The 22,514-nt window shown below is 41.5% G+C and overlaps 2 protein-coding genes across 6 annotated transcripts in view; one reads left to right on the top strand and one right to left on the bottom strand.

The window, feature by feature from the left end:
- Positions 1 to 2: 2 nt before the first annotated feature.
- LOC121724837 (very-long-chain enoyl-CoA reductase-like) lies at positions 3 to 5,973 on the bottom strand. Of its 2 annotated transcripts, none has more exons than XM_042111693.1 (12): positions 5,700 to 5,973; positions 5,271 to 5,322; positions 4,948 to 4,992; positions 4,176 to 4,306; positions 3,378 to 3,493; positions 3,030 to 3,135; positions 2,402 to 2,474; positions 2,274 to 2,317; positions 2,098 to 2,155; positions 1,819 to 1,907; positions 415 to 460; positions 3 to 318 (listed from the first exon to the last, which is right to left on the bottom strand). In XM_042111693.1, the coding sequence occupies exons 1-12, from the start codon at positions 5,865 to 5,867 to the stop codon at positions 191 to 193; spliced, it is 1,056 nt and encodes a 351-aa protein (XP_041967627.1). In that variant the 5' UTR covers positions 5,868 to 5,973; the 3' UTR covers positions 3 to 190. The 2 variants fall into 2 exon arrangements, with proteins under 2 accessions (XP_041967627.1, XP_041967628.1); XM_042111694.1 differs by having other exon boundaries at positions 4,176 to 4,279.
- A 5,557-nt stretch (positions 5,974 to 11,530) lies between these two features.
- Positions 11,531 to 22,514, top strand: part of LOC121724836 (ATP-binding cassette sub-family D member 3-like) — a 20,956-nt gene continuing 9,972 nt past the window's right edge. Inside the window, exons 1-16 of one of the 4 annotated variants that reach the window (XM_042111692.1) lie at positions 11,531 to 11,669; positions 11,912 to 11,939; positions 12,213 to 12,308; positions 12,576 to 12,664; positions 12,962 to 13,031; positions 14,300 to 14,397; positions 14,511 to 14,634; positions 14,819 to 14,875; positions 15,858 to 16,000; positions 16,138 to 16,207; positions 16,725 to 16,794; positions 17,920 to 18,017; positions 19,650 to 19,741; positions 20,218 to 20,309; positions 22,133 to 22,205; positions 22,452 to 22,514. The exon at positions 22,452 to 22,514 is cut by the window's right edge and continues 1 nt beyond it. In XM_042111692.1, the coding sequence (XP_041967626.1) occupies positions 11,551 to 11,669; positions 11,912 to 11,939; positions 12,213 to 12,308; positions 12,576 to 12,664; positions 12,962 to 13,031; positions 14,300 to 14,397; positions 14,511 to 14,634; positions 14,819 to 14,875; positions 15,858 to 16,000; positions 16,138 to 16,207; positions 16,725 to 16,794; positions 17,920 to 18,017; positions 19,650 to 19,741; positions 20,218 to 20,309; positions 22,133 to 22,205; positions 22,452 to 22,514 (1,382 nt within the window). In that variant the 5' untranslated portion in view covers positions 11,531 to 11,550. Of the gene's footprint in view, positions 11,670 to 11,908; positions 11,940 to 12,209; positions 12,309 to 12,575; positions 12,665 to 12,961; positions 13,032 to 14,299; positions 14,398 to 14,510; positions 14,635 to 14,818; positions 14,876 to 15,857; positions 16,001 to 16,137; positions 16,208 to 16,724; positions 16,795 to 17,919; positions 18,018 to 19,649; positions 19,742 to 20,217; positions 20,310 to 22,132; positions 22,206 to 22,451 lie in introns of all 4 variants that reach the window. The other 3 variants (XM_042111690.1, XM_042111691.1, XM_042111689.1) reach the window with 3 other exon arrangements.

Genomic DNA, 22,514 nt, shown 5'->3' with positions numbered 1-22,514 from the left:
TATCACGCTTAAGCAGTAAAGCTTTATGCAGTCAACAGTGGCAACAGTCAATGCTGCAAGAGCCAAATCAAGAATTTAGTTCCCGTTGGTTTTAAAGAAGTGATTGTCCGTTGGTCAGCCATTGCTGCAACAGACCAAGGATGCAGATCCCCATCATAGGCGCCTCATCATCAAGCGCAGCCAGCGTCCATTAGAGCACGAGGGGAATGATGGCCGTGCGCAGCTCAGGGTAGTTGGGGAACTCGTGGATGTAGGCTCGGTGCTTCACTCTGGCCCAGAGGACCATCTGCACGAACCCCAGGAATGACGCCAGCGCCGCTGAGCACAGGGATGAGGAAAAGAGTGGTGTGAGGTGAATTGTTCCTTTTTTTATTTTTATTTTTTTTATTTTGAGAAACAAACATACCAGCATACCTGGCAAACACTGAGTCATGACAGCAAAACTGACACATGCTCCCACCTGAGGGGGAAAAATGTTTACCTGTTAAGATGGAGACATGTTTCTGATATAACTCGAAATGTCAATAAAACATATGAAATAAAGCTGAGCTGAAATATGAGTAAATATTACATTCTAAGACTGTTTATCTTATCAGAGTCGTGGTTTGTATATGTTCTATTTAGTCTACTACTAATATTGTTTTATTTTTTTAAGTTTATTTAGCCAGTATGACTCAAGGCATCCAATGCAGTTTCACTACTGGGCTCCCCCACAGTTGCTGAGTATTTTTATTTTACACAACTTTCAAAAGTATGCCTGCATCTTTCCCCTTGGTCACAGTGTGGATTTGTTTACAAACCGGCAGAGATAATCTGGACCGACAAGGTAATATTACACAATTTCATATGAATAGCTAGCCTGGATGTTCCCATGCTGCCTTGCGCGCGATTTGATTCACGCTGCTAAGGCAGCCTGGAGACCATGGAGCAAATTTTCGCCTGAGATAGGGAACCAATCACAGAACAGGGGGGAAAGCAAGTCGATGATGAGCTATGCACAGACGCATTTGATAGACATCCGTGGCACCCAATAAACGGATCTGGGCATTTTTTTCAAATACGAGAAAATGAACGTTTGGTTCCCAGACCACGTCTCATGGAGAAGTGGTGGCGCTAGCCAGGCTAATGAATAGCAATAGCGTAAAGCAATTCATGATTATCCAAGTCTGGGAATGCAAGGCTGGTTCTCCATAGACTGGTAGGTTACAACTGGGAAGACGCACCATCCTCCCTATTACAGGTTAATTACCATTAAAATGGCTTCAAAGCGGTTATATTAAAGGCACACTATGCAAGATTTGCACCTTTATGAAGCCAATTGGATGGTAAACGAACTTGTAATAGGCGAATCGTTCACCTAGCATAGCTATACAGCATAGGCGTAGCGAGTCCCTACCGAGAAAACCAGTCATGCAACTTCCAAGAGCGGTGTCCCGGCAAAACTCACGAGAATCTGAAACATTACCTTGTCAGTAGATATAGCTCTTTGGAGATAGTTTTTGCCTGTTGTTAATTAATCCTTTACCTCCACAACAAAAGCATTTGCATTGTGTATAGGGGAGATAAGAAGCTCTAAACTCGCTAAAAATACCTAAACCTGCATAGTATAGCTTTAAGGTAAAAATCTAGCCTAGGATTCCTTTAATCTGTTAATTTGAATGTTAATGTAATGTTTATTAATGCCATTGTAAGTTGCTTCAGACAAAAGTACGTCTACTAAGAACTATAAACATAAATAGTCAAGATTAATTTACTTAAAAAATAACTTCACACAGTATATAAAGTGTATATTTATGTTTCTTCCATCATGCAACTGACCTCATATGTGTAGTTTGGACACGACACAAAGAAGAAGAGCCAGGTGAAGGGATTTCGTGTCGGGTAAGGAATCTCAGTTGGCCTGGACTCTGCCAACAACACACCAGCACACACTCATCAAACTCATCGGTCAACTGACGGACAGTCTGACACATTCTGCATCTGTGGCTGAGGGAGTAACTGAGTCTGTTAGTTGACATGCTGATTCAGCTTGGCCAGTAATGGTACACTCTTGACAACAAAGATGGATGCGGTGTAGAGACAGGCATGTGAACCTACTGCTGCATTTCAGCCTGTTCAGCACTAGGTGAGTAGAGAAGCTTCCAATCTCACAGACCTAACCGCACAAATAGCAGAAACAGTACAAACATGAATTTAAATAAAATCAGCATGGTGGTGTCTTTTGCTATGTTTATCTGCTCATTTAAATGAAATGTATGAGAAGTATGTCCTACCAGGAACCCAGCAAAAGCACATATCACCTGGAGGAGTCCATATGCTGTGGATGGGACACATGTGATGTCTTATGAGTTTGTTGCTGCTGCTAAGTATTCAGTATGTTTCATTTACAGTACATACTCACAGGGGGGCGTGTAGAGTGGATGGTTGATATAGTAGGCCTGCCATGCTGTCAGTCCACAGTAATACAAACAGTTCTGCAAAGACATTATCCATTTGTTAAAACTGGAATTGTAATAGTCTCATTATTCTACTCATTCTGACTCATTCTGTGTCATTTAACTTACTCATTCACATACAGTAGGTGCATCTAGATAACACGTGTGTTTTCTATTACTACACAGTGTAAATAGATTGAAGTCAGTGCAGAGAAAGAAATGAAGAGCTCTGTTCCAAAACCCTTTTAAAATTCATTTTTGAAAACATTAATATGTCATGTTATTTAATTGTGTATTTCAGGTTATATCAATAAAAGTGCAATTGTGTTGTTTTGATTGAGCAAAGATAAATCAAATAACAATAACCCACAATAGTTCCACTGAAATTACTAGGAAAACAACAACAATTTATGAAAATCCATTAAAACGGAGGATAGAGCGTTTTGGAAAAAAACTCTTCAAATCTACAAGCATAATAACAGCAATACATTATGGTCTGTTGCTCAGGATCAAGTTAACATGCTAGATATCACCTACAGTGCAGATAATAGGATGCATGTAATATTCCGTGACTTGTAGTCATGACTACAGCACCTTTGTTATGTTTTTTAAGGACATGGTCCCCTGAGAGAAATGGTGCAGAAAGATCGTCTCCAGCAGCTTCTTGGTGTAGTGAAAGCAATGACACACACAAGCTAGCCTGCAAGACCATGCAAAGAGGTCAAAATGTGAAAATAAACTATGCAATTATATGAACTTAAGGATAAGACATATAAAAAATATAACTATACCAGAATATGGTAAACATTGTTGTGACCTTATATTCATGATACATTCTGAATCATTCTGAGTCATTTAACTCACTCATTCACATTGGTGCATCTAGATAACACGTGTTTTCAAGTTCTGTTTGAAAATTTTCAAATTCTTGTCAGAACCTACCTGACCACTTTATGAGGACTGGGCGTGAACTTGTACTCCCAACCATAGATGTACGGCAGGCGGTAGTAGAAGAGCAGGTAGATGAGGAGAGGCCCAATGCACTCCACTAGGAACACCTGTGCAGGTGGATAAAAAGCAATACTGTTCAACTGTGCAGGTGGATAAAAAGCAATACTGTGCAACTGTGCAGGTGGATATAAGGAGGAGCAATACTGTGCAGGTGGATATAAGGAGCAATACTGTGCAGGTGGATATAAGGAGCAATACTGTGCAGGTGGATATAAGGAGCAATACTGTGCAAGTGAATAAGGAGGAGCAATACTGTGCAGGTGGATATAAGGAGCAATACTGTGCAGGTGGATAAGGAGCAATACTGTGCAACTGTGCAGGTGGATATAAGGAGGAGCAATACTGTGCAGGTGAATAAGGAGGAGCAATATTGTGCAGGTGCAGAAGGAGCAATACTGTGCAGGTGGATATAAGGAGCAATACTGTGCAGCTGGAGAAGGAGGAGCAATACTGTGCAGGTGGATATTAGGAGCAATACTGTGCAGGTGGATATAAGGAGCAATACTGTGCAGCTGGATATAAGGAGCAATACTGTGCAGCTGGAGAAGGAGGAGCAATACTGTGCAGCTGGAGAAGGAGGAGCAATACTGTGCAGGTGGAGAAGCAGCACAATGTTTCTTGGTGTTTTATGCCCCCAACGGATAAGGAGCAATACTGTTCAACTGTTCAAGAACCGGTTCTCTGTTGGTCTAGAAATGCCATGAGGGGGTCAAGGGAGGACTTTCTTACCATTGCCCAGCCCAGCTGAGGGCCTCGGTCCTGGAAGAAGATGGTGGCTGTGGTGCCCACCGGCAAATCCACCAGAATCTCATCGTCTCGGAGGGCCTTTCCCTCTGGAACACGACAACAAAAATCTGAAACTTTAATATAAAACAGTGGCATTCATGAAGTAACTTTAAAAAAAAAACACTTTGCTTAACACTGGCTACATACTGTAAATTAAGGCTTATTAAAACCTACTTCAGGAGTGCCTCAGTTCTTTTTTTTACGCAAGTGATCAGATGCCTGATTTGATGAATGCCCTGCATTTTTTACAGAAACTGCATTTTTCTGACCCAGGAGGAGCGCGTAACTGTTCTCCTTCCCCTTTCAAAATAAGGATCAGCCTCCCTTCCTAAACCCCCCCTCCCCTGACAATTCTTACACATGCTCTGCTATGCAGGACAAATACTTATGTACACTCTCAAGACACAAGCCGATTGCTCTCAAGCTGAAAAATCTTAACTGTGGCAACTAACATCTTGGCGTGTCTTCTGTACAATACATACCTTTACCTACAGCTGAAATGCAATGATACTGTAATGTCATATTAACACACAGCTGTTGCAGTGTCATGCTATATTGGAATATGTGTGATAGACATTGCAAACACATTTTTGACATTATTTGTCATTAGTTATTAGTTGTTATTTTGACTGGTTATTTTACAGGACAGTTTACAGGTCCATTCTGTCCCTGCTTGTCCACAATGGAGGTGTGTCCATCCTAGTCGCTGACTCACCAGGATGCAGCATCAGGGCCTGTCTGGATGGGTACCACCTGGGATCTGCAACAGCACAAATGTACACAGAATATAATTTCAATGAATTGCTGCTCCAGTCCTCAGATGCAATTAACCAGAGAGAATGAAAATGTTTGCCATTTGCTAACATACAAAGTCTGCTGTGTGATATAAAAATACTATCAACGTTTAACCCATTGACTCCTCTCTATCTCACAATGCCTGACAGCTAATTATGTTCAGAGAAAAAAAACTTGTTGAGAGGAGGAGGAAGATAGTTTCAGATACAGAAATATGTAGGAGTACGTGTCAGTGATACACACAGCTCTTGTGAATGAGGCTCTTCATGTCTGCAACAGTGGCAGACGGCTCCACCTGCCAGAGAGGTGACAAATGACTCTCATGTTGCCCAACACCCAAGAAAGAAAAGGAGCTATTATGAACAACATGCATAAGCTTACATGGCTTTCCACCTCTAAAAACAGAAATACATTTATTTTGTCAACAATCAAGCCCTCCTGGAATACTTGTTTCCAAAATCTCTTCTAATAATTATTTCTAATAGTTTTAACACATACATGCTGCTGCTTGCACACTTATATACAGTACATGATAATGTACATGGTGGCTTTGTTTAACTACACAGACTAAAACAGAACCTTCTTAACACACTCTTTTGCCTCCACACAAGCCTGGTGGTTACCTGACCTCCAAGCAAGCACAGTATCCGTGAGAAGAGTCTCTGCCGTTACCTTATCCAGGAAACACAGCTTTCCCTTCGTCCTGGCATCCCGAATCTCCACCTCATAGAAAATATAATTTTTATCCGCTTTTGCGGTCTCAGCCTTGAGGCCGTGTTGGCACCTGGCCTTGATGAACTGGGCAACTGTAAAGAGGTCTCGAAGTTCGAAAGATGCCATGCTTTCCAGGTCAGTAAGTGGCAAAGCCCTAGCGGACCAGTGGGGGGGCTTTCTAGGGGGCAGTAAGTAGAGCAACCCGCGGGCGTTGCTCTGGCATGGGGCTGGCATGCACATGACCTCACTGGTGGATCATCTTCGGCACTGGGGCGTTATAATGTTATTTGAGTTCAGCTATACTTTGCATGTAACTTTGTGTCTATTTTAAGTCATGGGCATACCAACCCCACTGGGGGGTAATAGGGAATGACAAAGACCACATATCTGCTGGGGAGGTAGAGCAGTGATAGCTATGGGGAGGGGGGGGCTAGTCATAACATCTAGAGCAGTGATAAGCTATGGGGGAGCAGTGATAAGCTATGTGGGAGACATCTGGGGGTGACAATGAAGTCTTTGCATTGCTTCCACTGTAAACAGCAGTGATAGATTTGGCCTCTGACCAGCGGTATCATATTATCACATTAGTCTGACTGATTGACAGTTCAAAAGAGTCTCTCACTCTGGCAAATGCCCAGACAGTGCAGTTTCAAACTCACATATCATACACACTCATACATCTTGTCATGTGTCCTTACTTACATTCATTAAGACATTAATACTTATACACTTGCAGTTACATATCAGACCACATATAACACACAAACCTATGCATTCACACACACACACACACACATACACACTACACACACATACATAAGACACACAACACACTCAAACTCAAACAATAACGACCATGCAAACATAGAAAACAGTCACTGTCTGGAAAATAAAGATTTAGCAGAGGGATGTCAACTCTAAATTTATCATAGGTAATGCAACGTCCTTGGATGGACCTCTGTAACTCAATCTTGCTCATTGGCGCATAGTTCTTTTTTGACGCGGAGAGGTCAGGGAGGTGTGAAGGGGGCAAGAGGCCAATATGAGAGGCAAGTTCTGCAGCCTACTCCCACTAAGGTGCCTATTTATCATACACAAATATGCAGGGGTTGTTAAAAGTTCAGCATGCATAAATCATAAATCATGCATATGTGTCAACCTATGCAGTAACATAAATAACTAAAAATATATTGATATCAATTAAAAATGGCCTCCAAGTACAAAGACAGAGATAAGAATGCAGACTCGGAAAAAAATATATAAAATTCAAGGTCTTGGGTCTATTCGAGAAGCAAGGCAATTATGTGAAAGAAAATCCTATGCCATCTCACAGGTTTGAAGCCTGTGTGAGTCTTACCTCAAAGAACGCCACCCTGCTCGAGGCTCTGGTGCAGTTAGACCAACCGTCCCATTTCTGTAACTCCAGCATCCTGATCTCAGCCTCCCAGATACCAAAATGTTTCGATCCTGATGGTTGTTTTACAACAATATGAATCACACGCTCCTTCAGCCACACAGAGAGAGAGAGAGAGAGACACACACACACACACTGTTCAGCTGTTTGCAATGTTTCGCTGACTCCTGAGGTCTTCTCCACCACTAATTAGAGCTGTCCATCAAACAGACAACAAATTAGCTGTGATGTGACAAAAGTCAGTGAGATGCAGATGAATTGAGGTCTAGAGACTATTTTAAACACACTGTGCTGCAATGTGGGCCTTGGCCACTAGAGTACATTACAGAGCGAAATTGATTGCATTATACCCAGTGTGTGTTTGAATAATGTCCACTGGCTTCACAAAGCCAGTTTGGAAGTCCGTTTCTGATTTTAATAATAGTGATATTTATGTTATTGTTATTAGTGGGCAAATCAATATATTAATGGATCAAAATATTAGTGGCACTACTCCCGAGGGCAGCCGTGGCCTACTGGTTAGCACTTCGGACCTGTAACAGGAGGGTTGCTGGTTCGAACCCCGACCAGTAGGCATGGCTGAAGTGCCCTTGAGCAAGGCACCTAACCCCTCACTGCTCCCCGAGCACCGCTGTTGATGCAGGCAGCTCACTGCGCCGGGATTAGTGTGTGCTTCACCTCACTGTGTGTATACTGTGTGCAGTGTGTGTTTCACTAATTCACGGATTGGGATAAATGCAGAGACCAAATTTCCCTCATGGGATCAAAAAAGAGTATATATATATATATATACTTTGTTATCCAGGAGGCAGAGGTGAGCAGGCTTTTTAAAAGCAGCAGGAGCAGATAAGCTCTCCCCGACTGTGCTTAGACACTGTGCTGATCAACTGGCTCCTGTATTCACTGACATTTTCAACTCCTCTCATGTCTTTTAAAGAATCTGTCATCGTCCCAGTACTTAAATCAGCAAAAACATCAGGCCTCAATGACTTCAGACCAGTTACCCTCACATCAGTGGTTATGAAGGTGTTTGAGCGCTTGGTACACTCCTATCTACAATTGAAGAGTTCAGATGCAAAACCCTCCAAATCCGTCTGACCACTTTTCTTTTAAATGAGCATTTAAAATCTGGCTCCTATAGGTTTTTGCCTATAAATCGATATTTCATACCATGAAGATAGTGGTATTTAGTGGGGTTTGAAGTAAAATTATTTGATTAACGTATACTATGTGTGGAGAGCATCCACTCTCCATCTTTATCTCATTTTTGACGTAGGTGGCATTTAGAGTCTTTTGCATCTGAACCCTTCATGTGTATATGTATGTGCTTTTGTGTTTATGTGCCTGTGTGTGTGTGTGTGCCTGTGTGTGTGTGTGTGCCTGTGTGTGTGTAAGAACCCTTCAATTACTCCACTGATGGATCCTTATTAGTTTGCTTACCAGGCAAACAGATCTGTGGAAGATGCAATTAATCTGGCTGTTCACTTCAATTTGGAATCGAGCAACACCTATGCACATATCTTGTTCAAGTCTTGTTGTTGACTTTAGCTCGGCCTTCTGTACCATCAATAATCTCATACTATTCTCCTACCCTGGGAATCCAGAGTTTTCACGGGAGCACAATTTCAATTTGCTCAGCGAGCCACTCTGGCAATGAGTAATGATGCACGTTACTTTTGTCCCTTGCATCGCAAGGACCCAATCACATCGGTGTATCTGATATAGGCAGGCCAGAGGCGAGCTAAACAGATGACAGTCGTAGTGTTATCCAATTGCGTCAAAGTCCGGAATCAGTCAGTAAACATTGGTCGTATAGTGTTATCCAATTGCGTGCAGTGAGATTTTCAAATGCATGCTTGGTGCCGCCCCTCGAGTTGGACCATTACATTATTCATGGGCCCTTAATATTTCGGGTTTGGGTCTGGAATCTCCAGGCTACTATTCTCCAGGCTTCAAGGCATGAATATTAAAGGGACACCATTTATCAAGTTAGCAGAAACGTGTAAAAGGGACACCAGGCAAGCCTGATGCTTTTTCTCTACGAAACTCCCCCTTGCTCGCCTGAAGCTCTTTTCCTTTTGTTTTGTGTCTTCCGTCAAGGGTTTTCACTGCTTCTTCGCCGGCTCTGCCATTATACACACGTTTGCAAGAATCTTACGAATCTTACGAATAAAGACTTACGAAGATGATTAAATAACACGAAAACGTTGCCTGGTGTCCCTTTAATACAACTCTGTGCCACTGGATACTGGACTTTCTGAGCAACAGAAGACAGTCAAGGTTAATAATGCTACATCGTGCCATCTGACTCTCAGCATTGGTGTTCTACAGGGATGTGTGCTACCTCCTGCTTTTCTCCATCTATAGCCACCACTTTGTCAATATGTTCAAATATGCAGATGACACCATCATTGGCTTCATGATGAGTCTCAATCCCGCAAAAGGTCAACTGGGCTGTAGACTGGCGCGACAACAACAAGCTCCATCTCAACGCCTTAAGACTAAGACCTAACTTTTAACATTGCCCCAGTTATATGTGACCAGCTCATAACCTTGACAGACTCTTTTACATTCCTTGGTTCATAACCTACATCAGCAAGAATTTGAATTGGGGAATTAACACACTCACACATAATCAGTAAGGCTCAAGAAAGACTATACTTCCTTAGGCAACTTAAGAAGTTTCATGTGAGCAAACATCTGTTTGTCACCAAAGCCTCTAACATACGAGGGTGTGATCTCCCTACAATCCACGCTCTGTAGGCCTACTCTGAGCGCACCTTAAAGGGGTGGTTCAGGATTTTGGACATAAGACCTTATTTCCAAGTAAGCAAGTGTGATATTTATCAGTGGAGACCGTTTTCAGCACGTTTCATCCAGTCCTTCTAATTGCAGAGTTCGCAGGTGCTAAGCTAGCGCAAGTCAACGGTATGTGCTAGCCTGCCACTAAAGACAGTCTTACCCACTCCAAAGTACACCTGAGGCAAATTCCAGACAATCGATGTAAATGTCTGTGTTGATAGAATAGTGTAAGAAATACAACTACCCTTGCATCGCGTTGCAATAGTTATACTTTGGTCCCTAAAGTTGTTAGTAGTCATTTTGCAACTCAGCGGCGGACTGATATTACCAAGGCTACTACTAGGTATCCCCATTGGAGTGCGCTTTACTTTTCGGCGCAGTACTACTAACCGGAGCAAGTATAATTCCGCCGCTGCTAAGAAACTAGTCCCTCAAAATGTAATGCGATAGTTGAAATGCAAGGATAGAATAACGTTAGAAATAACACTGTCAATACAGACATTTACATCGATAGTCTGGCGTTATAATTTATTTGCCTCGGGTGTACTTTGGAGTGGGTAAGACTGTCTTTAGTGGCAGGCTAGCACATACCGTTGACTTGCGCTAGCCTAGCACCTGCGAACTCTGCAATTAGAAGGACTGGATGAAACGTGTTGAAAACGGTCTCCACTGATAAATATCACACTTGCTTACTTGGAAATGAGGTCCTATGTCCAAAATCCTGAACCACCCCTTTAAACTGTGCTTCCAGAATCATCATCGATCCCTCTCACTCAAACCACTACTTTTCCCAGCTTCTCCCCTCTGCAAGACGTTGCAGATCCATAAGAACGGAAACAAACCACACGTTTCAAAAACAGTTTCCCTTCAGCAATAAGACTCTTGAGCACAACTAAACTGAAATGAACATTTATTTCCTTTTCTTTACTATTATTTATTATTATTTTATTATTACTTCACTGGATTGAGCTAAATCCTTCTGTAACAAAAATACCACCATTGTTGTGTGGCAATAAAAGCATATATCTCTATCTATCTATCTACCTATCTATCTATCGTATACATTTTTTCTAACCGAACAGAACCGAATAAAATGTAATATTAGGATACCTAGCCCACGTATTTACCTATGATATCCACTGGAACATGTGTTGATTGAAGTGACAGACGCTGCAATGCATTATGGTTGTGTTTCTCATGGCATGTTAATGACACGGTTATAAAAGGGGTTTCTGAAATGATATCAACTGAGGGTTATTTTTCAGCTGATCAAGCAAGCTATTCTAGTAGCAGGGTCCTTTTAGGCCTACATCGAGTTATTCAGACCTATAAATGATGAATAATTTAGCAAGCAGACAAACAAACAAACAAATTAGATGCTGCATCCCAGTGTAGTGTTGTGTTTTGTGTATTTTGCTTTTTATTGTATTTGTTTACAATAAAAGATAGACCTATTTCGTTTATGAAGCCAGTTGATTGGCCATTGACATTGGCTATAATGGATGCTGTAGAGCTTGAGTTCCTGTGCCTCACGGCCGCCGTACATCAACATCACTTACTACAGTGCGCACTCTCTTCCTGTATCACCCAGTTATGGCGGCGGTCAGTAAGTACCTGACTGCCAAGCAATGTTCCTTGGCAGGTGCAGCAGTTATTGCTTACTTTCTGTGTAAGCGGCGACTAGGACAAGGACATTCTCAAACGCTTTACAGGTGATGCATTTTTAGTGTTTGTAAGTTGTAGCGAAATGCTAAAGATGTGGCAGATAATAGGCTAGCAGATACCAGTACCTATGGGCATCACAACTCGCCGGAAACTCAGCATAGCCTATCTCTGAAAACGCATTAGCTAAGCGAACTAATTTGTCTTGTTTTGTATGGTCATTTGATTCTCTCTATCCCTCTGTTTGTGTGTGTGTGTGTGTGTGTGTGTGTGTGTGTGTTTCATTCAGCAGAAAGGGGGAGGCAGTTGGAAAAAGTGAGGTGAGTGACGTCCTTTGTGGTCCGGCGGAATTAGAGGGAATTAACACATTCTAGCGATTCCATCTAGTTTCGTTGTAAATGGATTAGATTCGTTTGGGCTTTGGCAGTTTGAATGAGTGTTAGCCTAGGCTATTGTATACAGTCTATGGTGTTAACCTACTTCATATGTTATCCAGTAAAAAGATAATCACTTTTCTCTTTCCATATGGCCGCATCACAAATGTTTTTTTGGCTAGCTGTTCATCCTCACAGTATTCATTTTGCTTGTAGAAGAATGGGCCCACCGAGAGAGCAGCCGTCGACAAAGTGTTCTTCACTCGTATGTTACGGCTTATTAAAATACTTGTGCCTCAGCCGTTTTGCAAAGAGGTGAGTTCCTTCCTTGCAACAATGAGACTCTGACTGATGATTGATGATTTATGTTTGCATTGCAAGGATAAAGTCTAGAGACCAGCATTAAATATGGACAATATAAGAGAATAATGTAGACATACAGTAGTAATATAAAATCTATAGCAGTGCAGGGATAGCAGTGCATATGGGATAAAGTTTAGTAGAAAGTTCACGTGTGTGTGTGTGTGTGTGTGTGTGTGTGTGTGTGTGTGTGTGTGTGTGTGTGTGTGCATGCATCCCTAGGTGGGATATCTCCTGTTCATTGCTGCATTGCTCGTGGCAAGGACGTTCTGTGATGTTTGGATGATCCATAATGGAACCATGATTGAGAGGTAAACCTACTGCACAGCCTGTTCCAGTGTGGGTCTCGGCACAAGGCGCTGTCTGTGACACCCACATCATATAGCCTGACTTGCTCGGCCAGTCTTGTTCCAGTCTGGTTTTTCCAGTAGCCTACCAGAGACTGTTTATGTAAGGAGACGTCTGTTTATGTAACTGTTTCTTAAGGGGGTTGTTGTGTTGAATTTATTTATTTATTATTTTTATTGTGTGTGTGTGTGTGTGTGTATATATATATATATATATATATATATATATATATTTTTTTTTTTTTTATCTTTGGGTTACAGTGCAATAATTGGACGCTCAAGTGAAGCCTTCAAGAGATACTTATTGAACTTTGCCACTGCTATGCCTGCCGTAAGTGTTCAGGCCATTACATCATCACATCTACACCAAGCATATTAACCATGTTATAAGCACAATCCAAATAGTTGTGGTCTTGCACAATCCAAATATATTGTGGTCCCCACAATAGCCATCTATCCACCATCAGTCAACTACAGCCAGAACAGTACTGGGCCCAGTTTCCCGATAACGACGGAGACACGCTCTTAAGAGGGTTTTCTACGATTCTAAGAGGGTTTTCTACGATTCATCTTACGATCGTTCGTTTGTTTTTTCCGACTGTTTCCCGAACATGCTCGTAGCGTGAACGCGCGTGCACTGCTCTTAAGACGCTCTTAAGGGGAGCTGTCCACGTTAATAGTTCTGAAATATCCTCTGATTTGATGGTGATGTCAGGTGACTGCACGTCACAGCTATAGGCCTACCGTTTAAGCTTCGGATCTACACATTAATTCACATCAATACGAAAATAGAAACACTTTGACATCTGCATGTAAGCATCCCAAGTAGGTTATATACCACACAGAGACATAAATAATTGTAATTATTTTAAGATTAGATTGTTGCACCATGCAATAATTTTTCGCGGTGTCACTTAAGAACACGTTTGAAGATAAGAAAGAAGTCGAGTAAGAAAGAGAGGAAATGTGTAGGCTTAGATTTTTATGCAGTAGGCTACAGACTAAACCACATGTTGCTTTTTACCTCTTAGGCCTAATAAAATATAGCCTTCACTTAGCAAAGATAATGTCAAACTATTCTGGCAACGTCTCGTTTCATAACTTGATTGCATTTTTGTCCGCTTTTCATCACATTATTATGACCATTAAATGTAGGCTATTTTGCCCGCTAAAATCTGATTCATCACAGGTAGGCTAAACACAATAAAGAATGGAAACGTAAGTTGGATTATGTATTCTAAGTTGTAATTCCTCTGTCCTGTTGGTGACCTCAGTGAGAAGTACTGTTAAGACGCTCTTAGCCGGTAACGAGTACTCTGGAGAACTCGTAGATCTACGAGTGTTTTCACGACGCTCTTAAGCTACGATGGTTTCGGGAAACAGTCGTCAAATCTTAAGACGTTCGTAAGAGGGACTTTACGACGCTCTTAAACTTAAGATGCTTTCGGGGAACTGGGCCCTGATCTCCTCCTCTTTGTGAATACAGAAGGTCCTTTAGCACCATCTAGTGTTATGCTATGATAACATTTACAAGTTTTAGCTCTGGAAACTGAAGGTGTTTACACTAAATATCTCTTCTATTTGCTTTGGGTCTTTTAGATATCACTGGTAAATAACTTTCTTAAACTGGGACTGAACCAGTTAAAGCTCTGCTTCCGCGTGAGGCTCACCCATCACCTTTATGATGAGTACTTGAAGTAAGTACTGAATTCCTGACTTTTCAATTTTTTTTTTTTTTTTTTATTCAATCTCCTTGCCATTGTTTTGGTTTGCCCCACGTGTCCTATGTGTTTCTCCTCTGCACCCCCAGGGGCTACACATACTACAAAATTGGCAACCTAGACAACCGCATCGCCAACCCTGACCAGCTTCTAACCCAGGATGTGGAGAAGTTCAGCAATAGCGTAGTGGACCTATACTCCAACATCAGCAAGGTAGGATACAGCACAAAGTCGCAGTGTGTGGGTCAGTATTTGAGCTAATTATGACATTTAGGTAATGGTTTTGAGGTAAATTCATAGATCAAGATAAGTTGTCAGGTGATTTGTGTTTTTTTTGTTATATACTGTACTCCCCCTGTGGTATAACTCTCATTCTTCTCTCTCCACACTATTTCAGCCTCTCCTAGATATCTGCATATATGTCCTAAAGCTGGCATCCGCAATTGGATTTCAGGTAAGCTTATTTTTCTCTGTTTGTGTTTTGTATGGTGTGATTGTGTATGTGTACATGATGTGTGTGATTGTGTATGCGAACATGTTTGTGTGTGATGGTGTACATGTACATTATGTGTGTGATTGTGTATGTGTACGTGTTTGTGTGTGATGGTGTATGTGTATGTGTTTGTGTGTGATTGTGTATGTGTACATGATGTGTGTGATTGTATATGTGTACGTGTTTGTGTGTGATGGTGTATGTGTACGTGTTTGTGTGTGATTGTGTATGTGTACATGATGTGTGTGATTGTGTATGTGTACGTGTTTGTGTGTGATTGTGTGTATGTGTTTGTGTGTGATTGTGTATGTGTATGTGTTTGTGTGTGATTGTGTATGCGTACGTGTTTGTGTGTGATTGTGTATGTGTACATGATGTGTGTGATGGTGTTCTATGTGTGACCGAGAGTATCTCTGTATGCTAGGACCCTGTCAATAATGTATAAGGATGTGACTTTAGTACTGGTATATGTATGTATGTTACATTTTTTTTTTTTTTTTAAGAATACCGCAGTGTATCTGGCACCATATTAACAAGGCAGTTGTTGAGTTTATCAACTTACAGAATTATTCAGAACAAGGCAAACCAAAAGTGCTTTCAGCCGGTATTAACAGTGCTCATATTATGGAAACTTGATTCAGTGCAAATAGTTCAATTACTTTTATATTTAATACTTAGTATTGATAAACCTACTCTATAACCAGTCATTGTCTTGTAATAACATTTGGTTTTGTGTGTGTATGTGGGTTTGTGTGTGTGTGTGTGTGTGTGTGTGTGTGTGTGTGTCTGATTGTTTGTGTGTGTGTGTGTCTGATTGTGTGTGTGTGTGTGTATGCGTGTGTCTCCATATGTGTGTGCGTGTGTGTGTGTGTATGTGTATGCGTGTGTCTCTGTATGTGTGTGTGTGTGTGTGTGTGTGTGTGTGTGTGTGTGTGTGTCCCAGGGTCCACTCTACATGCTCAGCTACCTCGTTCTCTCTGGCCTACTACTCACCCGCATGCGTCGCCCTGCCAGTCACATGACCGTCACGGAGCAAACCTTCGAGGGGGAGTACCGTTACGTGAACTCTCGCCTCATCACTAACAGGTCTCTCATTCACCCTTGATTTTTAATTACTCCGCTCCTTCTGCATTGCTCTCCGTCTGTGTCAGACTCTCACTCCTTCTCTTACAGAAATACTTTCTGTGTTTTCTAATCATACATATTCCCCTCTATATTCCTAGTGAGGAGATTGCTTTCTACAATGGCAATGTCAGAGAGAAGGAGATCATCCAGACCACTTTCCAGAAGTTGGTAAGAATGGTTATATAGTCAAGCTATTTATGAAACATACTAAACTCATTTTAAAGTCTTTGCTTATATAAACATCCACTGTAGACCAAAATTTACCAGTAAAATTATGCTGTCAGCTGTGTGGTTAGTTAGTTATCAAGTTCTTAATTTAGTTGCAGTTTATCATCCAGTATGTTAACCAGTACATAGGCACTTTGACCTGTAAAAACTAGATATAGAAGGTCAAAACATTGTTCTTTCAATAAAACAGAAATGGGGCAGAATAATTTATGTTTAATGTGTTTGCAGCTGGTTGTTTACATTCAAATGTGGTCAGATTAATTCACTTTCATTCGGCACATTTCATTGGCCAATAAACATTAAATTAAATATTTGTTCTGGATGTTTATTATCTGGACAAACAATTGCTTATTAATAACAGTCATTGTTTATTCTGTCTGAGTTAAGGTTCATGCTGTGTGTATTGGGATAGCATTACTGGATGTAACAGAACTTTCTCTCTGTTGTTTTTCTATAGGTCAGCCATTTGCACAGCTTCATTTATTTCCGCTTTTCAATGGGATTTGTGGACAGCATAATTGCCAAGTGTGAGAATATGTGACACACAAACACTTTACAGTGACACGTCACTGTGATATCATCTGGTGAAGCTGCATTATAAAACTGCTTTAAATGTTTGGTAACACTTTACTTGACAGTATCGACAAAAGAGTAACATGACACTGTCATGAACACATGATACTGTCATGACACATGAAACCTAACCCTAATCCTAACCTCTAACCCTAATCCTAACCCCAACCCTAACTCTAAACCTAACCCTAACCCTAAACCTAACCCTAACTTGTTATGACAAAAAACGAATGTCACTTAATAACAGAAGCATTATGTCATTCACATTTATGACTTGTTTATGACACGTTCATGACAGTGTCATGTCACTCTTATGTCGACACTGTCAAGTAAAGTGTAACCAAATGTTTTACACCTGCTCCAGTTCTAAACCAATGTAAATATTTCACCCATAAAGAATGACTGTTTGTAATGATTCACATTATAAATATACTTATTTTCCATATATATGAGAATATCTTTGTCAACAACAGATCACAATGTAGAGACTACCTACTGCATTGAATCTGACCCTCAACCTGTATCCTGTAACCTGTAACGGGTTGTCTGTATGACAGAGTATATTGTCAAGGCATCTGAAACTTATGGACAGACACATACACACATAAACAGACACATAAACGGCACCCGTGGCCTACTGGTTAGCGATTCGGACCTGTAACCGGGGGGTTGCCGGTTCGGAACCCCGACCAGTAGGAACGCCTGAAGTGCCCTTGAGCAAGGCACCTAACCCCTCACTGCTCCCCAAGTGCCGCTGTAGCAGGCAGCTCACTGCGTCGGGATTAGTGTGTGCTTCACCTCACTGTTCACTGTGTGCTGAGGGTGTTTCTCTAATTCACGGATTGGGATAAATGCAGAGACCAAATTTCCCTCGCGGGATCAAAAGAGTATATATACATGTACTTATACATATGTATTAACATTGATTGACATCAGTGAGACTGTAGAGATTTGGTTGAGCAGTCTTCCGGGTTGAATAATGCAGCTTTAAACTGGATGGTGGATGCAGTTGATCATACGAAGGAGGCTCACGTCTAATGGCTGGCCACTGGCTGGTTTCTCTAATCCTCCCTCTACAGACATCGCCATGGTGGTGGGCTACCTGGTGGTCAGTAGACCATTCCTGGACCTCTCCAATCCCCGCCATCGTCACAGCACACACTCTCAACTGCTGGAGGTGAGTGGAGAGGACACACACACACACATATACACACAAACGCATATCTCACAAAATTTACAAACACTTAAAACATTCTCTGTACACCTCTCACAAGCACCATACACATTGTGAAAATGAAAACAAAATGAAAACATAAGTCATGAGAGTATAGACCCCGCTCCTTCCCCCCGATAGGGATAGATCAGCAAAATTAAGACATAAGTCATATCAGAGAATGTCTAATAAGGGGAGAACCTCCACTCTCGGGAAACTTCTGGTTTCTGAACTGGTTGCAGTTCCAGTTCTTGGACCACATGAGGGCGCTCACGAATAAGTGCGGAATGAATGGAGGCCTACGGAGCTGTACCCTTCAAAATCCACTTTTCTCGGGATATAATTTTTTGTCTGGAAATGTGAAGGTTGCATTCGAAAGAGGGGGCAAAGAAAATACACACTGCTGAGTATTATATTTTTTGAGTCACTAATTTGTTCTAAAAAGCCTTTCCACTGTGTAAATGACGTCATTCATTAGCAGAAAGCTAGTGTGTTGTGGGCAACAACGACCCAACCTGTAAGAAATTGAAAAGACGTAAGTACTCGTTCATTCAACTTTTGACCTATAATCCATATTGACCTTGCAGAAACTACAATCAAATCTTCGATTTTTCAACGACAATCAGGTGAAAGAGACAAATTTAGCCGTTTAGCTCCATAGACCCCCATTGTTTTTGCACTTATTCGTGATCGCCCCTAGCGGAACTGCAACAGATTGCAGGTACAATGGAGTTAATAGGGTGTGAACCGGCTCTCCGTAAACGGGCTCTGGTCATATGAGAGTATAGACCCCGCCCATAGGCCTATGAGGAGAAGTTGGGGGCTGTCCCCATTTTGGTCAATTTGTCATCGCTTTTGTACTCAACTTGTTCTCCTTTTCTGGTTGGTGGTCACGCTATTTCTGCTACTCTGTAGTACACATGTAGACTCCATTTCCCCTTTTAAACACACATTATTAGGCCAATTCCACGCCAAACTGTCACGTCTATCACACCAACTAAATGCCATGGTATTTGTATGATGCGAATGATTATGTGACAAGTATTTCATGTAAGTTCTACAACCAAGAAGAGTGAATGCTCAGATTTCAAGTAATCATCATTCACATCATACCCATGACTATCAACTAGTCTTTTCACTGTAATTCTACAGAACCACTCACGTGAAGTGGATAAAAATAGGCACCCATTCTATTCTGTAGCTACGGCGCGGTTGCCGCGTGGTTCAAGCCTGAGAGACCTGAAAGACTATGCTGTTAGTCATAATTATTATTTCAGAATTTATTCATGAAATAGTAATTCATATTAATTATAAGAGCTTTTCATTAGGATACCAGTTAGGCTTATTTAAACACAATGTTCCACCTTGATCAGAACCTTTCAACATGCTAAATATTAAAGTACATTTTTATGTTGTGTTTGTTATAAATTAATATTTTTCAGTTTTTGAAATCCTCAAATATTGAAATCGGTATTGTCTCTGAAATCCCATATCGGTTAGGTTCTAATACACATGCACACACACACACACATACACACACACACACACACACACACACACACACACACACATTTAGCCATCAATTTGTCTCTGCAGGACTACTACCAGAGTGGACGGATGCTGATCAGCCTGGCTCAGGCTCTGGGCAGGATGGTGCTCGCAGGCAGGGAGATGACCCGACTATCTGGGTAAGGGCTCATCTACACATGACCTCTGACATCTAACGCTAGCCACGTCCATTAACTCCTCAGCTATAACACCTTACCTTGCAGTGTTTCCCACAGAATTGAATTCCATTTGTGGTGGTTGGTTTGCAGAATTAACTTGAAAACAACAGTTTTTAACAATTAGTACAGTGTGGTCAGATGCTAACCAGATTTAAGCACAATTTAGTACAACCTGGAAAATCATTGTGAGGTTGTCAATGTTGATAGTGTGGTGGGCCACCACAAATAAGTCAATGTATGGGAAACACTGGTTTGTGTGTGTGTGTGTGTGTGTGGTTCCATTTGTGGTCCCTCTAGATAGCATTTTTTATTGCTCTCTTAAACCATGGGGTAGTTTAGACAAAACAGTGTGTTTTTATTTTGTTTGCTTAGTATGGTGTGGTCTGTGTAGTCGTAGTTTTAGAGTATCAATGAGCTCATTTCCCTCTCTGTTTCAGTTTCACAGCACGCATCACTCAGATCCAGAAAGTTCTGAAAGATCTGAACCAGGGCAGATACGAGCGCACCATGGTCTCCCAGCAGGCCAGAGGTCAGTATGCCCTTACTTCATAAAACTAGTCATTCCCAACTCCAAGCGGGCCAACGGTTCTCCCCTGTATCCTGTGTCTTACTGCTTGCTGCCTTGGTGCCTGCTTGATAGCCCCAGTGATAGGCTCACGAAGGCTGCTCTGTTGGTGATGTTTTTTGGCCCACAAAGATGGCTTTGTTGATGATTTTGTTTTTGATCTGAAATAAGTTTGATTGTTGATTGGCCGCTGTGTGAAATCCTCTATCTATAGCACAAGGAATTTAACATCTCTCCTGTGTGTCTGAAATGAGTGCTGGTGGTCTAGTATTCGGACTTGTAACCAGAGGGTTGCCAGTTTGGAACCCCGACCAGTAGGAACGGCTGAAGTGCCCTTGAGCAAGGCACCTAATCCCTCACTGCTCCCTGAGCGCCGCTGTTGTAGCAGGCAGCTCACTGCGCCGGGATTAGTGTGTGATTCACCTCACTGTGTGTTCATTGTGTGCTGAGTGTGTTTCACTAATTCACGTATTAGGATAAATGCAGAAACCAAATTTCTCTCACGGGATCCAAAAAGTATACTGTATACTTATACTTAAGTAATTAGGGATTTTTTTGTTGTTGTTGGCTCACTTTTACTCACAACATGCTATCCGGCAACAAAGGATCCCATTCACTATGCTAAGCTAAGATAGCGATGGCGCTGTCGGACTAAGACAATGCATGCACGGAGACAAAAATGCTTTTGCTCACTTATCTAACTCTAGGGGAGAGAGTGAATAACCCAATTTAATAAAACGTTGGCATGTTCCTTTAAGTAGACTCATTTCACACTCCTCAACCACAGCCTTAAAAGCCCCCTTCGCTTCTTGGTAAGAAGGACATTAGAGTAATCTGTTTGTACCTGATAGTTATCTATAAGAAATGCAACATTCACACACACACACACACACACACACAAAGAAATGGAAATGGAAATCGAAAAAAAATCAAGCAAACCACAAACACATGTTTATGCTTATAGTTCTTAGCAGACACTTTTGTCCAAAGCAACTTACAATGACGTCAATAAACATTACACTACAACATGAAGCCTTTTTTAAAAATACAAATATGCACCAGCTGTGGCACGGCTGGCTGGGGCACCTGAGCCGTGCGCCGCTGACCCGGGTTCGATTCCCGTCCCGTGGTCCTTTCCAGATCCCATTCTCTCCCACTCACTTCCCGTCATTCTTCACTGTCCTGTCATTAAAGGCATAAAAAGGCCAAAAAATATACTTAAAAAAAAAATACAAATATAATTGACTAAATAAACATTTTACAAAATACAGAATATTTTGACAATAAGCTTAAACCACAATTCTGCACTCTGTAAGTAGTAGTCAGGTAGATCAGGGGTGCAGTGTGACTCAAAAAAAAAAACTCGTTGCCTGTAGCTGGTCATGCTTTTCATGTGTGGCATTCTGGAACTTCAAACATCCTTAAATGCGGGACCATTATTGCTCATTTTAATTTGGGACTTAGCACTTGGAATTGTTTTTTAATTCAAAGTCTGAAGGCAGTACAGGTAGCCTGGGCTATTCAAAGTGTCGGTTTAGTGCACATCGTATTTTACGTTAATTTGAGCCACTGCATAGGCTACCCGCCGTGTGAGTTGGCTTGTTGAAAAATCCGTGGAATCATTTTATGCAAGCAATCGGCATACAAAGGCATTCTCTATTATTGAGGTCAGACATGATAATCAGCCAAACATCTTGCATCTTTTTTTACCCATCTACTGAACTAATTCAGTACTGATAAGCAATGTAATAAAACGTCATGATAATCTGTTATGTGACACTTTCTAGAGACTGGAGAAGCCGACAGAATCTCACTGGTTCCTGGAAGTGGGACCATCGTACACTCTGACCACATCATCAGGTGGGTGACATGTGGGATGAAGTCATTTAATCTGACCAAGGGAGTAATGTCTGTATTTACAAGATGCATTCCAAACTCATTTACACACACACACACACACACAGTGGGTACACACAGTCATTTAATCTGACCAAGGGAGTAATGTTTGTATTTACAAGATGCATTCCAAACTCATTTACACACACACACACACACACACACACACACACTGATGATGATGATGACCCAGCTGTATGTTTTTTTCAGGTTCGAACACATTCCATTAGCAACCCCTAATGGAGATGTCCTCATCAGAGATCTTTCCTTTGA

The sequence above is a fragment of the Alosa sapidissima genome, chromosome 12 (assembly GCF_018492685.1).
Source record: "Alosa sapidissima isolate fAloSap1 chromosome 12, fAloSap1.pri, whole genome shotgun sequence".
Classification (NCBI taxonomy): Eukaryota; Metazoa; Chordata; class Actinopteri; order Clupeiformes; family Clupeidae; genus Alosa; species Alosa sapidissima.
Note: the sequence above shows the minus strand (reverse complement) of the source record. Positions and strands in the feature narration are given on the sequence as shown.

Excerpts from the sequence above, each read along its gene's own strand:
- LOC121724837 (XM_042111693.1), bottom strand. The coding sequence starts at position 5,867 with ATGGCATCTTTCGAACTTCGAGACCTCTTTACAGTTGCCCAGTTCATC. Across the intron at positions 5,323-5,699 it reads AGCTGTGTTTCCTGGATAAG|GTGGAGCCGTCTGCCACTGT; the intron begins GTAACGGCAGAG and ends CCTCTCTGGCAG. Across the intron at positions 2,475-3,029 it reads CCTTAAAAAACATAACAAAG|AACTGTTTGTATTACTGTGG; the intron begins GTGCTGTAGTCA and ends ATGTCTTTGCAG.